The 16,656-nt window shown below is 41.8% G+C and overlaps 1 protein-coding gene across 1 annotated transcript in view; it reads right to left on the bottom strand.

The window, feature by feature from the left end:
* Window positions 1-16,656, bottom strand: part of PXYLP1 (2-phosphoxylose phosphatase 1) — a 98,134-nt gene that overhangs the window by 61,281 nt on the left and 20,197 nt on the right. The window contains exon 2 of the mRNA XM_006261318.4: window positions 5,503-5,633. Within this exon, the coding sequence (XP_006261380.1) occupies window positions 5,503-5,581 (79 nt within the window). The 5' untranslated portion in view covers window positions 5,582-5,633. The remainder of the gene's footprint in view (window positions 1-5,502; window positions 5,634-16,656) is intronic.

The raw sequence follows: 16,656 nt of genomic DNA, 5'->3' as shown, positions 1-16,656 counted from the left end.
ATGGCTTGAAGGTATATCTATGTATCATTTAACCCTGGGCTGCTCAAAGGTGCAGAGTACATTTTAAATACTGGTAGTTCAGCAGTCTAAATTATGGCAGCCACTCCTGCTGAATAAGGGCCACAATACTGCTGAGAATCTCTATAAAGCGATGTGCTGGGGCACACCTCTAATATGCCTTCTATATGAGGACCTGCAAGGGACTGTACAGCTTAAGTCTTCAGTTCCTATGCCACGGGATTCCTCCCGAACTATATCCAGTGACTCTGAAGTCCTTTTATCCTTCTCTGGCCCTTTGACAAAGCATAAAAGAGAATAGGACAGGAAGAAGGATTTCACTCCTAGTGCCTTCTTCCTCTTGCTGTTCACCCTCTTTTATGATATGAACACGTTAAACAGCACAGGCCCCAGCACATACCCTTGGGAGTGCCACAGCCCGCATGTGGTCTGTTACTAGTAAAGGAAAAGCCCATGTTTTACTTAATAAAAGCACAGAGAACACTGTATTGACAAGCTTTCAGTTCACTCACCTGTCTCTAGAAGTTACTAGTCACACCATGGGGTAGATCAAGTTCAGTTCTATTCAGATTTCTCTGCTATTTTTTTTTTTGTAAAGTTACTTCCCTTTTTTCATTCAAAATTGTAAGACATTAGCCGCTATGTAGTCTTACGTGAGAATTTCAAATTTAAAAACAAACTATGCTAATCGTACTGAAACCGTATTTTAAAGCACTAAATGTATTTTTATATATAAAAAATTTCATTTAGTACTAAAAACATGGTTTCAATATGATTAGCATAGATTGTTCATATAAATTCAACATCATATTTTCTGCATGGATCAAAAAATTATAATTGATTAAACAGAGCTTAACAGAGAACAAGACTTCATGAAATTTAAATGTAATTTGAATTCTTCCATTCCCATTAGGCAGACAAAGACAGTATACATAAAAAAGAAAATTAATATACAAAAAAAACCAAATGTTACAAATAGGAAGAAAAAATAACTTTATACATGTCACATATTTAAATATTCACATTACTCAGATATAACTACAAATAGATTAACAAATTACTAGCTAATCTACTTCAATTGTCAACAGTTACATATGATCTGACATTCAATCTAACATCCAGTGTGAAATTTTAGGATTGTTAAACTCAAGAGGAAAATACTTTGTAGCATTTAGTAGTCAGAGAAAATTCTCACAAATAGAATTTGGTTCAAGACACTCTTTCTATATCTTTTAAAAATTAAAGCATATCAACTCAGAGGGATCAACTGTTCATGTAAATCTCATTTTATAGCACAGATATTTTGAGTTTAACATGCATTTGGGCAGTAGCTGAGCCAAAGTGAAATCAAACACACATCTGGTCCCCAGTCCTTTGTCTGATCACACAATCTATGAAATACATTATTTAAAAGGTGCCTGGAACTCTGACGCTAGTCTTTAAACAAGTCTTTTTTTCTCATAGTTGAGCAAAAAAGTGTATTACTGTCACTCCCCTGTAGAATTGCCAAAAACCAGTAAATGATGAAAAAAAATATATATATTCATAAAAAAGAGAAATGTTCTGGAAACTTCCAATATAGAGAACACTGAAATGCCACGGCTTCTTGGAAGCCCTCATTACACATGCCCAGGAACAGGAACTGAAGGAGTCATTTTGCATGGAAATAAATATCAGTTATTTGAGAACACGGAACGTGGAAACTTGCTAATTATAAAAATGCATGGTCACCTGCACTAGCTAACGCCTATCCACAAAGGAGAGGTGGTAGCTAGTGCAGGTGACCGTGCACTTCTGGCTCATGTACCTGAAATACTTTGAGTAGGTACATCTGCCAACACTGCGCCCAGTGCAAGTGTATAAAAGAAAAGTGCAGTCATAACCATACCTCTCAAATGCATCAATGGAAAGCAGGCTGAAGGATCTGCATAGACTAAGTTATCCCAAAACATGGTTACTAGAAAGTTAAAAACTTGTCTTTCTTCTTCAAGTATACGTCAGTGTGGGCCCTACTTAGTTGGCAGCTGGCAAGTACCATTCTCTCCAGACAGTGGAAATAAAGTTTCAGTTGCATCAACTGAATATGAAATACAGGTGTCTTTAAACATGCTCTGGGGGCAGGGAGGGGGCACTTTAATTAGGGCGTCTCTTGTTCAACAAGCTTTAAAGTGCCCCTGCCACCATTTTGAAGTGCAGGAACACTGAATACAGAAGACACCAAGACTTCTGGAGGATGCTAATTAGCACGCTCCAGCAGGCTGGATTAATCAAGTGCTCTCTAACACGCTGTAATTACAGCGCGTTGGAGAAGATGTCCCACACGTCTACAGGCACTCTAGGAGAGCAGTATATCACATTTAACATCTCCAAGATGCTAAAGCACTCCAGGGCAGAGTGCTTAACAAATATTAGCAGGTTACTCCACAAAGAAGCCTTAGATTTTCGGTATCACCACATTTCAGAAGCTTATTGGACATGTTGTTTCAGCCCACTGGTAATATGTCAAGACCTAATATGAGTTATTCTGACAGCTTTGGATGAAATACCCTGGCCCTTGAATTGGCTACTCACTGCTGGAGAAGCAAAACATTCAGAATCTGAAGCTATATATTATCAAGAGCTGGGTTTATATCCCATGGCATAGTATGTAACTTTGGGAAGAACACACAAGTTATTTTATGTAGAGGTTGGAAACCATTTGGGGAATTAATCTTGCTTGATGTCTGAGTATCTCCATTTTCTTGGTGAAACAAATCACTTAAGAGTTCAGCAATAGATGCTTTAAGCAAGATCACTCTTCTGCACTAGCGATGCCATGAAAGAAACTATTCTGAGCACAAGGCTGTCAATGAAGGATTAGAGGAGCTTAAAAGGAGGAGAGTACTCCATAATACTATTGCCCTAACACTTAAAATCCCATACTGAAATGCCTTGAGCAGTGGGTAAGTTCACATGAATCCCTTGAAAAACCTAGATGAAGAGCAGAAGAGACAAGAGTGGTTTCTATTGATGCAGGATAGATTGACAATGCTACCAGGTGAACCACAAAAGAACTAAAAGGAATGCGCCAACAATAAGAAACAGCCAAAAATTGTTAGTACTGGCATCTGTACCAAATTTAGGTATTACTGGGTGGGCCTTATTGAAAAACTTTTCCATTCAGGAGGCACCTTTTCCTATAGATTTTTCCCTGCTGTGTATCAAGACTTCATGGATTTGTGAATGCATGCAATTTGTGGATGTGGGCTTAGAAGGAAAAGCTGTCAAAACTCCTTAGGATCCTTACTGATTGGACTCAACACAGAGTAGGAAAGACTTGGAGGTGAAAATGAAGAGTACCCGGAATGGTCATAGTTTTGATAACAGAGATGCAAACACTCAGAGACAGAGCAGGGCACTTCTGTGCCTTTGGCAGATGAAGCAGCATCAGCTATTTTTGTGCCCTCTCCACCCCCGAAGTCAAGGCCTGAGGATACTGCCCTGCCCCCCGCCCCCCCCCCCCCCCCCACACACACACACACACACACACTCACATACTTCTTAGTTGTTAGTTCACTGATTTCAATCCTAAATGTCTAATGAGTGAAGTTGGTGTTTCCAGTCTCACTGCATACCCTGCCACTAGCTTGGGTTCACTTCTTGGTGCTAAGGCTAAGCATCCTCTCCATATTTCATGCAGGCATGGTCCTATCCTGTACAGCCTTCACCAAAAATACTTTGTTCTCTTTTCAGTCTTCATTATGTAAAAAATTCCAAATATATTTCAGCATCAACATTGGCCCTGACTTGTTGAAGTTTAATTTACTTTTAAACAGCCCTCAAATGTCTTAGTCTACAGGAATGATTCTTGAGCACACAGCTTCCTTAAAAGAAGTGGATATCATTTCGCAGTGATTTAAAAAGTTTAAATTCACTTGCCATCTTGTATCCTCTGCTAGTAAAGATGGGGCATGAAGCAGCATCTACTTATATTTCAGGTAATATTTCTGTTTCATATTTTGATCAACCTCTCTCTAGGAGCTGACCTTCTGCATCAGGGTTGTCAAACATACAGCTCATGAGCAGATCCAGCCCACAGAGGTGTTCTATCTGTCCCACCACATCACGAGTTGGGGAGCAAGGTCATGGGACAGACCTGCTGCAGAATTTGGGACCCCTGGACTCCAAAGAACATGGTCATCAGCAGCAAGGGGGAAAGCAAGGGCTGCACAGACATAGCTCTCACCCATGACTGCCATTCCCCAACTCCTGCTGCTACCAGACCCATGGATCCAACCCAGGGGTAGTCCCATGGTCCAGATCCAACCCAAAGTGAAGTGGACACCCCTGTTCTACATGATAGAAAAAGCACAAAACATGAGGACAGAGGCACATAAAGCCTGAAGGGCAAGGCACAGAGAAATTAATGGGAAACAGATCATACCCTGCCTGAGAAGTTAAGAGAATGTTTTGAACCACACGTGCACAGAAGAGATTACATGTTCAAGTAGTACATATTTCCTAGCAAGCATTACTTAGCTTAGCGAAGGTATTAGATAGTCATAGGTCATCTTACATAAAAACGTAGTTGCATTCAAATGCCGGAGTGCAATGTAAAATTCTGTGCTAAAAAACATTTTGTTTTGCATATGCATGTACATGGTAAATTTTAAATACAGGAAATCTTTTGTGTTCTTCTGATCACTAAGCAGAATTTATTTTAATGCATGGATACAGAAGAAACAAAATCTAATAAAATCTACGGAAATACAGTGGAGGAAAAGTAGGTAACCTATATTCTGTTTATTCTGCTTTTAGCCAACATCAGTTTTTTAATTTGCTTGTAACATAAATTGGATCTATTCATGGCCCTGCTTTAAATGGAAAAAAATAGTAAATGTAACAGTCACCTTAGCTGAGACACTGCTGACTGGTCAGCATGGACAAAGACAAGCCATGTTTGTGCCAACATGAAGCTTAATTTGATTTGCCTTTTCCTATATAAAACAGTTGCTTGTGGCCAGCACTGTGTAGGATAAATGAATATTTTTTAAGCTTTATTTAATTTCTAAATGCAGATAAGCCCCAATAAAGGAAGTGTTACAGCACAGATTGTCAGGCCACTTCCCTGGATTCCATCTAGTTTGGTGTAATACAAAATAGGAATTAGTTCCTTTACCTAAAATGGTTCTCTCTCCACTACCATGACTCAATTAAACCTACATAATGAACCTAATAGAGACTATTACTTCTAAAAATTAAATAATCTTATGAAGTGGTTCAGATTTCATAAAAGTTCTATTTTTAGAATTTTATATAGTACATTATAATATTTTTATCTTCATATTATTTTTTTAATTTCTTGTAAAAGTCTAAGTTTATTAGGAAGCCCAACAGTATCTATACAAAACATATGAACCCCCTGCCCCCTTTTTGTTTTGCTTTAAACAGATATAGTCGCATCACTGGCCCATTATAGGCCAAACATCAGGGATATATACTTACAGAATTGAAGACTGAGGCTCAGAAAAGCTAACAAGGCTGCCAAAGCCAGCAATAACAGAAAACGGTTTCGGAAAAGCATTATTATTTGTTCTGATTTCTCTTCATGGTTTCATCTCCATATATGAAGCTTTCTGCAAAGCAAACATAGGCAAATGTCTATTTAATTATGTGGAGGCATAAATTAAACTGAAATAATTCCAAGTATCAGTTTTAACAGAGACATAAGGTCCTTTCTTGAATGCAATTTTATGCGACTCAAACTCTGGCTCAAGGAACAAAACCCCAAGTCTTTTTCCTTGTTACACTAGACTAACCAGCAAACTAAGAACATTCTGCAACACAGCTAATTTCCTGTCAAGTGACTATCCTGCAGCGCAGTATCCTGATATTTTTTAAAGCTAGTTCTGATGGCATACCTAATCTTTTTTAATGAAGTTCAATCTCTGGCCTACCTGCATATTAAATACAAAAATTAAGTAAATAATTGTTTCAACTGTAAAAATGGAAATATTGTTTAAAAAACCATCAAAGCAGAATATTTTGACAAGCACCAGAATCCCCACTTCCAAAAATGAAACTGAAAAAATCCACACAATTTCACAAAAGTGTTCTAAGGTCAAAGAATTGCATTTTCCAATGAAGAATAGATCCGTTTAAGTTTTTCCAGACCACATTCAACTAAATGCAACAGCTGCTTTTTTTTGCGTTGACAGCAAGTTTGGTCTTGAAACTCCAAGACCCCTGTATTTTTATTTGAGGTTGTCTATAGCAGAGTAGCCAATACATTGGCAATGTTTTTTCCTACCCAAGTTTCTTCTTGCCTAAGTTCTTTTATTTTTGCATCGAAAATGGCATTCTTGGTACTTTTCCACTTTTGGGAAAGAAAGAAAAAAAAGCCTGACATACTGCATAATTAATAAGGACCACCTGTTTCTTACAGTCTCTTTGGACTCAAAGAGCTAAACTTCTTGCCAAGATTTTAGTCTCTGGATTTTGGGAACATCAAAATGTCCAATTATAAAATGTTAGACGATTATTTTCTTGTGTTATAAATGAATAAGTCTTTAAAAAACAGTTTTGTGTGTTAAGAATTACTGAGTTAACCACGTTAATATATTCTTTATCTACCAATTCATTTTTCTACAGCTGCTTAGCCAGCACAATCATAGAGACCCAACCTGAGCTGATCCAAGTCCTCATCTAAATCATGATGCTCTTGGTCCTGTCTTCTCTCAGCTGTCTACGAAGTCTTTAAAACTAGCACCATTATAACCCATCACGCAACATTTTTGGGATGTTTTCAATAAACTAATAAGGGGAAAGTAAAACAAGAAAACAGTAATAAGATTATCTGGTTATCTAATCAGAATAATTTGCACCATGAAGAAACACCTTTTTATGATCACGCAAGTCAATGGAACAAACAAGCAGACGAGGAGTCTAGAACAAAAATGCTCACTTGTTAGGAACAGTGAGAATACTACACTAGAATGTGAGGTTCTGGGGCAAAACTAAGGGCACTGGCAGATGTGAGGGTGGGGAAAAAAAAGTGCTTTACCAGAAGAAGTAGTGCATTAGTTCAACCCACCTCCGCAATGTTTGCACAGATCACTTGCTCCAGCAGGGCTTTTTGGTGCTTTTATCTAAAAGCAGATTCAATCAACTATTAGATAAAAGCTAAAGGCGCACTGATATAGGGAAAATTGACAATCTCGGAAACAGGCTTTTTTTTTTGCCTGATATGGCCAATAAATGCCTTATGTACATGCACAGCCACAGCATGAACGTGGCCAGGAGCACAGCCCAGCATCTTAGAGAGCAGCCTTGGCTGGTAAGTCTGTTGTGGGGGAAGAGAGGTGGGAGGACTGTGGGGGAGCAGATCAAGGCCCCCCACAGTGAAGGAGGGAGTGTGGCTGGGGCAGACGCTGCTCAGCCAGGGTGGGGCGGGGGACAGAGCTGTGAGCGGCTCGTCCTGGAGGGGAGGGGGTAGGCAGCTCCCACCCTGCACTAACTCTGGGAGGGCATGAGGGGCATGTCCCTGGATCTGTTCGGGGCCAGCTGCCATTGCAGGCTGTGCTAGGCTCTTCCCGGCAGGGGAGCAGCAGCACTGAGAGGGGGGCTACAGGGAGGCTACGGCAAATTTTGGGGTGGCTGTACGCCGTCCACCCGCCAGCCCCCTCCCAGTGCCACTGCCGTCCACCCCCGAGTACAGCCCAGCACAGCCCCACCCCAAGCCTGCAGCAGCAGCCCACCCCGCCCCATGCAGATCCAGAGACTCACGCCCCCTACAGTCTCCCGGGGTGCACGCAGGGCCAGCCAGGGCCAGCCACCCCCTCGACACCCTCCAGATGAGCCGCTCACTGCCCCATCCTGCGCCCTGCCCGGCCGAGCAACGCCCACCCCTGTCCCACTCCCTCCCTCATCAGAAGGGCCTCGATCTGCCCCACCCATACCTCTTCCCCCATCCCTTCCCCTACACCAGACTTACCAGCCCAACACCATCTCCAAACTGCCTGGCTGCATATCGTAATCTAAACTGTATCAGCCGATATGGCTCCTTAAAAATCAGCCATCATTATTGGTTCAAAAAGTTTCCATCGGTGCATCCCTAAAAGTGCCATAAAAGCCCCACTGAAACACCCAATCTACACAGATATAGGGTGAGCTGGGTCCAACTAACACACTGCCTCTTCCGGGCATGTACTGGGCTCAGTGCAGGGGCGCACAGTTTAAAGTGCTTTTTTTTTTTTTAACGTCCATAAAAAGCCTGAATCCTTCAATGGCCCTCCAAGAGACTGTCTATTCTTTCAGATGTACCAATGAATGTGTTCTAGCTGGAGATCACTGGCTATAAAGAGCTGGTAGAGGTCCCCAGAATTGGGAACGCACTTCCCTGTTTGGTCCTCTGGATGTCAAATTTATCAATTTTTTAGACATACAGAAAAGTTCATAATTTTCCTTTAGAATCTGGGATGCAGACAAGATGAGAATTGTTATTAGAGAATAATTAGAATATGGGGCTGAAATAACTACCCACACACGAAACTAATCTAACAGCAAATTTAAGCAGTTTAATATAATCTTGATTATTACAAGTGTGTGATGAGGACCAAGAGCCTAGGACCGGGGGGGGGGGGTGGGGGGGGCACGCAAAATGTGGCCCAGGGGCCAGATACGGCCCTTCAGGCCATTCTATCCGGCCCACGGGGCCCCTAAAAAATTCAGAAAATTAATGTTAATCTTCCCTGGGCTGCCTGTCATCCAGCCCTGGATGGCTTGTAAGCGGCCCTCTGCCCAAAATAACTGCCCACCCCTGGCTAGGATGTGTTCTCCTATGTATGAAAATCAGATGGACTTTTCCCTATGCAGTATTAGGCATGTGCACATGTCTTTACAAAACCGAGGTCAGTTTGTCTGCCTCAGATTAACAGTTTCATTTGGATAACTCTTTCCATTTTGTTATAATAATTTCCAAGAGACTGTAAAAACTTGTGGAGTCTCAGAAAACAGACACTAAAAATCTGTTGCTATACATGTCTAAAGTATCACCCTACTGCCAAACTTGGGCTGAGCAAACAGTAACGAATACATAACATAAAAAGACATTATGCACAGAAAGAAAAGCTTATAGTTTAATAGTCCCTTTGAACTCGTCAAAAATAATAGCTGTTACCGAACAGTGGTGAAATAGTTTAATGAAAGTTATTCCAGACCACTAACTGAAGTTAAACCAAGCTGTAAAGGGTAAAAGTGAGGCATAAAAACAGATGAGAACACACACCAGGAGAGAAAGAGGCAGTTAAGTTAAACAGATGGAAGGACAGACGGGAAGTTGAAGGAAAAAAAAAATTAAACACGGCAGGGAACTAAAGGTAAAAATACATTAAGAAGAAAAATCTCAGGAATCTATATAAAAATTCCCACAATATAAGATTAGCTAACAATAATTTGCACAAATATAGGATGTTACAAAAAACAAAGAGATTTTAAAAAGTGGAGAGAACGGATGCCTTATTTTTTACAGGGAAATATATGGAAGAGGTTTAATTAAGCTTTACATTTTCATTCTTTCAATTATGCTTAGATTAAATAGTTCAGAAATTGTAAACCAAAGGGAAAAATTACTTTCATATAATACATTTAGGTCTGTTAACAGATTAAGGTTGCTATGTTATGATTGATTTGGAATGGTTCCTGTTGAGTAATTGTGTTCAATAAAAGTCTGTCAGTACAATTTGTCATCACCTGTCACTTGATATCAAACAACATGGGATCAGGTGCACATATATAGTACTGTGAAATGAAACAAATGTTATACAGTACTAATATTCCAAGTGAAAAGCAGAATTAACATTATGAATATTAAGGAGAGACAATACTATGAATGCTGCAGACATTAGTTATACTGCCTGGATATTCAAAAAGAAATCCATAGCATATCCTAATTAAGTAGCACAGGGGTTGTCAAGTGGGGGCACACGTACCCCCAGAGGTACTTGGAAAGGGGCTAGGGGGTACGTGCGGGTGGACGGGGATGGAGCGCTGCCATCCACCACCCCATACCGCCACCTCCCAGGAGCAGAGCCCAGGGGAGGAGGGAAGGGAGGGCACACGGACGAGGGCAGCAGCTCCCCTCTGCAGGCCGCGCAGGCACTGCCCAGCCAGCCGTACATGGGGGAGTGGGAGCTTGCACACAGTGGCAACTGCCACCATCCACCACCCCGCGCCACCGCCGCCATGTGCAAGCCCCTCCCCACCCCCCTGCTCCATGTCTGTCTGCCAACACCCTCTTCCCCCGCCCCGCCAGAAGTGTACCCAGAAGGTACACTTAAGGAGTGTACCCCAGAAGGGGTACACTCCTTAAAAAAGGTTGGAAACCCCTGAAGTAGCACGTAGAAAAAACAAAGTGCTGAAAACAAAGTGCAGACAATAAACTATCAGAACAGAAAAAGAGAAAGAAAGGAAACCTCTCACATGTTAACAGAAAAAAAAGATGAAAAGAACGCAAAGCCAATGCACTTTTGGCACTCAAAATATACTATTACAGAAAAGAGAGATCATGTAACTGCAGAGCAGCAACCGTCTGTGTGACATCTGTAGTATATTGATCTTTATCTATTTACTTTATGGACAGTTCAGCATGCAGGTTATGTCCTAGCCTCACTGTCTCCACCTGAGAGCTCTCAGTATTTAAAAGTCAATTTTAGCAGCAACTAACATAACTCTGACTCTATGAGCTCATGATTCTCCAAGACCTTTCCATTGCTCCCGCCCTCTTTTTTTTTTTGGTCTTTTTTCCCCAGATGAGACTGTACCGTGATATAAGGAAGTCAGCCAGAACTCAGCATTTTCATCACTGGCATTTCAACAACAGCTTTATAAATTATTATAAAACAAAACATTTCTTAGTTCAGCAGATGACATAATTCTAGACTGGATTTAGAAGTTCCACAGAACCACAGATTCAGGTGCTATTGATTATAACCAGCATACCCCCAAAAGCAACCCAGAGTTTAAAAAAGTGGATACCTACGTAATAATGGTCTAATAAAAGATATCAAATTCACCCAAGGAACCTTGTCTACCTATGTAACATGCATTTCTTTGACTAAGTCAGTATCTGTAAAGTACTCTGACATTTCTTCAGGTTTATAATACATAGTGCTGTTTTTGATTATTTCACACAAGGCACTGAAGATACACCTGGGAGAACAATGACTTTCAAAACTCCTAGGAAGATAGACCCATCTTAAAATAATCATTGCTAGTTGTAAGACATCTTGTGCCATATGGCTGATACTGTTATGACTTCTAAGTTAGCTGCATCCATATAAGACAGAAACCTACTATCTTACTTAGAGAACAAACATGCTATCGCACTGAATCACCATGACAGCTTAAATGAATTTACTTGATTAAAATAGCATGTCTCCATAAGAATCAATACTACTCTTCAAAGTCTGCTTCCATAAAATTACTATACTTATCTGGTGTGGCAGATCCAGCAACATCTCATCAAAATGATGCAAATTACCAAGATGCAAGTGAGTGGAAGTGGTCATTATGAAACAGAGGAGGGAAACAGTTATAAAGCAGGAAAACATAAAATTCTGTATCTGAATGAATGCCAGAGACACACACAATAAGTATGAAATGCTATCAAGCTCTGCAGTAGACCAAAATCAGAGTCCAGGAATGGAAGAGAGAAAAACCTGCAGACAAAAAATGAGTTAGTGTGTGTAAGTTCATTTGTGTAGCAGGGCACCACTGGTGCATATTTAAGGGCTGGAACAGGCAGGCGACAGGTGCTCAATTAAGGCAGCCATTTTCCAACTTAGGCAAGGCAGGCCGAGGCAGCAGTTTGCTGCTTGCAGTTGAGGGAGCGACATCACCTGGCTGAGCTGCTTCTCACAACATCTTGGAGGTAAGGGCAGGAGCTAATGGGGATGGCAGGAGGCTCCTGGTCCTGGGCATGACCTAAAACTGCATCCTGCTGGGGTAGAGAGGCCTGGAGGGACTGCCCATGGTGAGGCAGTGTTATTCAAATGCCAGAACCGGTAACCTCCCCGGTGAAAGGTGCGTAGGGGATGCCTTAATATCTCCAGCCCCCAATAACACTGTGAGTAAGCGTGCCAGACACATCTCTGGACACCTGAGCCCTACGGGGTTCAAGGAGACCCAGAAGACCCAGCAGTAGGTAGCGAGGCCAGGCAGGTCTGTGGACATCTGAGCTCAGGGGGATGCACGATTCCACACAGCCCCAAGGAAGAGGGCAGGACAATGGCCCCAGAAAAGGGCAATAAGATATTTGGTGGGTCTGCACAGCATAGGGAGCATCTTTACAAACCAAAGGCCTGTGCATGAGAAAAATGCAGAGTAAGGCTGAAGGCCAGTCTGAAGGGCTGCGTCAGGAGGCGTGTTAAGTAGGGATGAAGGATGGCCAGAACACAGGTCGCTCCCCACAGGAGTGTGTTTTGTATGTGCAGAAGTGCCCAATGAGGAGCTAGGGCAAAGTTAGCCCAACGTCTGGTGAAATGGCTGGTCACTACCTGCTCAGGGCAGGGGGTTGGACTCATTGATCAGTTGAGGTCCCTTCCAACCCTAGCATCTATGAATCTACCCAGATGAGGGTAGTGGGAGAGGCCCAAAAGGCTGCATGTCGGCTAGTCAAGGAGTAAAATTGATAAACCTAATGGCCTATGGGAGCTGCTCAGAGGAGCAGGGCAGAGTGAAGAAGTTCCAGTAGGGAGCAGCGTGAAGGAGGCCCCATGAGAGACGGCAGAGTGCAAGAGGCCCCAGTGAGAGGAGGGCAGTATGAGTGAGGCTCAGAACATAACAGAGGCCTGACAGAGGACTAAGTTGGTCCAGCTTTGGCCAGGAATACAGTAAGATTCTGGATGCCATCTGTGAGGCATAGGCCTTGGTGTAGGGGCAGTACAAAGACATGAATAGCACCCCCTGGCATTGGGGCATAAAATGGGCAGCCTCCCACATTTACCACCACTTTACTTAACCAGCAAGTCACGGCAGAAGAGACTGGGTGGACTGCCCTACGTAGGCAGACTGACACAAGACCCAGCCCCAGGATGGCCCTCTGCCACAATTTGGAATATGGTACGGAAGAATTTAGGGAGCCCACTCAGTCTGAGATTCTCTAGACTGCTGATAACGTCTATCTGCTTTAGAGGTTTTAACTGTCTTTGATGAACCTTGAATCTTTCCATTGCCTCCGAAGGATTTTTTCCCTGTGCAAGTCTTGTTTTGAATGTGAACAAACTGGAAAAGTGGCAGCACTTGACGTGATCACTATTAAAGATTTTACTTTATCTTCAGTATCCATCTTCAGACTTGTAGTATTGTCTTATTTAAAGTAACTATTTTGTTAAAGAAAGGAAAACACTACCAACAAGAAGTCCTCCGAAAACATGTACATAAGACAGCACCCCACAATTACCAGAGCATAGACCACACTGATTTTTTCAGGCTATAAAAATCATCAAATTCAGGAATTAAAACTATAGCTTTAAATGATTCAATTTGGGCAGGTGTACAGTTATCTCATTATCCACTGCATCATAAAGAAGGATAAATATCTATTCGTTTAGTTACATGGATGGGAATTCTCTTGCTCCCCACTTCTTGTTAACCAGGCAAATCACCTCAATTATTTAAGCTCAGAGCATCTTTAAAGAGCGCTAAAACCCAACGTAATACCATTTAAATTCCTAGAAAAAAGTATCACTCAATTATAAGGATACCGCGTTCCATGTAGTACTCTCCTAAATTTTCAATGGCCTCTACACTGCAAAGCGAGTTAAAATCTCTTTAATAATGATCAGCCATCACCTTTCCAACACATGCTAAATATGAAGTATAGAAACAAGTGGTGATGGCATCTGGTAGATGGACTAGCCTAGGAACTTTTCTTCAGTGCACCCATCAGCTTGGCCTGCGACCCTTTTCCTGCAGTACACAGGACTGGATTGACATAGCTATGCCCAAGCCTCAATGAGGTTATTGCAGTATAAATATGGACATGGAAACCTGAGAGAAAAACAAGCAGCAACGCTTCAAAACTTAAATAGAAAAATTAAGCTATGCAGAAATTGCAAGTCAAAGTAAGCACAGGTAACAATACACTAGAAAAAAAGTCAAGATGACCCACAGCAAACCCCCCCCCCCAAACCACACATGCTTAACAGGTATGAAAAAATGCACTGGAACAAGTGCATCTCCGTAAGTCAACAGGAAGTATCTCTCACTACGTTTGTCAAAAGGTAATTAAAAAGTAAATATTTAACAATCTGGAAAGGATTTGAGATGCTTTTGAAAGCTACATATCATATGAATCTCTCTTCTCCATTGCCAGAGTATTTCAGAGGCTACACTGTTTCAGAGCCTACTTGTGTTAGACAGTGTAATCAAAGAAAAGACTCATCACCAAATTGCTGCTTTTATCAGGGAAAGTCAGCCAGTCCTTTAAATTTTCAGGCTGCTCTGACCCCAGACTCTATCCTCTATATGCTGTCCTTGCTCTTCCTCAGCCTCAAAAGAGCTATGTTCAGCCCAATAAGCCTGCCTGTCCTTGTATATTTTCATCTTTAAATCTTCACACTGCTACAGCTGCTCATTTTATGAAGAGTATAAGCCTTTGAAGCTGACATGGCTGTATTGCAGTCTGTCAAAATAACCAACACAAGCTCTCATCTTTCCAATGATAAGGAATCCAAATAGTTTTACAGAGATGAGTTGTTATTTTTTCCTAGCACACCTAGTTCAAAACTTTATTGCACAAACACTGAACAGCTACAGCAAGTCCAGTAAGAGGAAATCTCATCAGTGCAACAAGGTCAGGATCCTGAGGATTAGCCAAAACAGTCTCCATTGTACCAGAGAGCAGAAGCAGACATAAAAAGGAGCAAAAGGAGAGAAAATGTCTAGACTGAGGGCAATGCAAGGAATTGACTGAATTCTTCTTGCAGAAACACTGTCAGGGGGTTTCAACCTTTTTCTGTCATTGTACCCCCAGGCGGCTGGACGCAAAGCAGTGTACACCCCAGCCACCGAGCATAGTGTGGTGGCACACAGCTGGATGCCCAGTGGGGGGGAGAGGGGGCACCACATGCGAGCGAGCTCCCCCCCACCTCCCCACCTATGTCTGGCCAGGCGGGCAGCACCTGCTTGGCACCACGGGATCATGCGTGGCAGCGCTCCATTCCCACCCACCCATGTGTACCCCCTAGGACCTCTCAAGTACCCCAGTTGACAACCCTTGCTCTATGTGAAGACAAGGTAAGAGTTAGAAACTAACAACTTGCATTTGAAGTTGTTAGGAACTGGGAAGTCCACGACCGCACAATTCTTACTTTTTGAGTTTAAAGCCTTAAACCAATCCAGCTATTAATGAAGGTTAAATCCTCCTGACTTAGAATCTTGGGGGGGGGGGGGGGGGGGGGTGTGGCATAAATCTTAGTGGATGCTTTCCTAAAGAAAAAGTTCAGTCTAGATGTCCAGGATAAAAGAGATTCTATTCTTCAGAGCATAAGATTGTAAATAAGCATGGCCTATTAAAACAATCTTTATTATGACAACTGCTGATAAATTATATTTCTAGTTTTCTAAGGCAACTTATTATAATAAAAAACAAAGGGAAAAAACACTTCTGGCACAGCAAAATAATCCAGTTTCTGGATTTTAAATTAATTTTTTTCTTAAATAATTATATTGAACTCATTGATAAGTAATAAAAATAGGGAGTCATAAGTCAAATAGCTTGTCACAAACAATACAATCTTAGAGGACCACACAATTTATTTAACAGGATATCATGGAGTGGGCAAAATGCGGCCCACAGGCCGGATGTAGCCCTCCAGGCCATTCTATCTGGCCCACGGGGCCCCTAAAAAATTTAGAAAATTAATATTCATCTGCCCCTGGCCACCTGTCATGCGGCCCTCGATGGCTTGCCAAAACTCAGTAAGCGGCCCTCCACCTGAAATAAATGCCCACCCCTGGGATAGCATATAGAGAGACACAAATTAGTTTGAAACTCAAATATCAGAGCTCCTGCATTAACACCACAACGCTGGATTTTGAGGAAAGTGACAATTTTCTGCAGCTGAAGTAAAAGATGGAGCATTAGTCATGTTGAAATTTACACTAGAAATATTCTCCTAATTTGAGAAAAAAAGACTCCAGGAATTCGTCAAGACCAGTTTTAAGTTTCACCCAAAACACCAAACACACAGAAAGGTGAGAAGAACATAAGCTTCTTTCCCATGCACCCCCTTAAAAACATTAGCCTAATCACTTAATTTCAAGGTTTGAGGTAAAATGTGACAACTTTGTGTTTACCCTATAAGTTAGTGGAATCACTGACTTAAAATTAACATATAGGGTGTCAGTACCCGAGCACAGAGGCTGCTCCAATGTGCTATAATTGCAGCACATCAGAGCAGATTTAACTAATCCAGTCTGCTGGAGTATGGCAATTACCAGACTCCAGCAGCCTCCTGTGTCTTATGCATCAGCATCCCCGTACTTCAAAATAACAGCAGGGGTGCTTGAACAAAATCTCATAGAACAACCTTTTAGTTCAGGCACCCCCACTACCATTTTGAAGTGAAGGGATGCTGATACACAAACCGCTGTGGT

The sequence above is a fragment of the Alligator mississippiensis genome, chromosome 7 (genome assembly GCF_030867095.1).
Source record: "Alligator mississippiensis isolate rAllMis1 chromosome 7, rAllMis1, whole genome shotgun sequence".
Classification (NCBI taxonomy): domain Eukaryota; kingdom Metazoa; phylum Chordata; order Crocodylia; family Alligatoridae; genus Alligator; species Alligator mississippiensis.
This window is presented reverse-complemented; position numbering and strand designations above follow the sequence as displayed.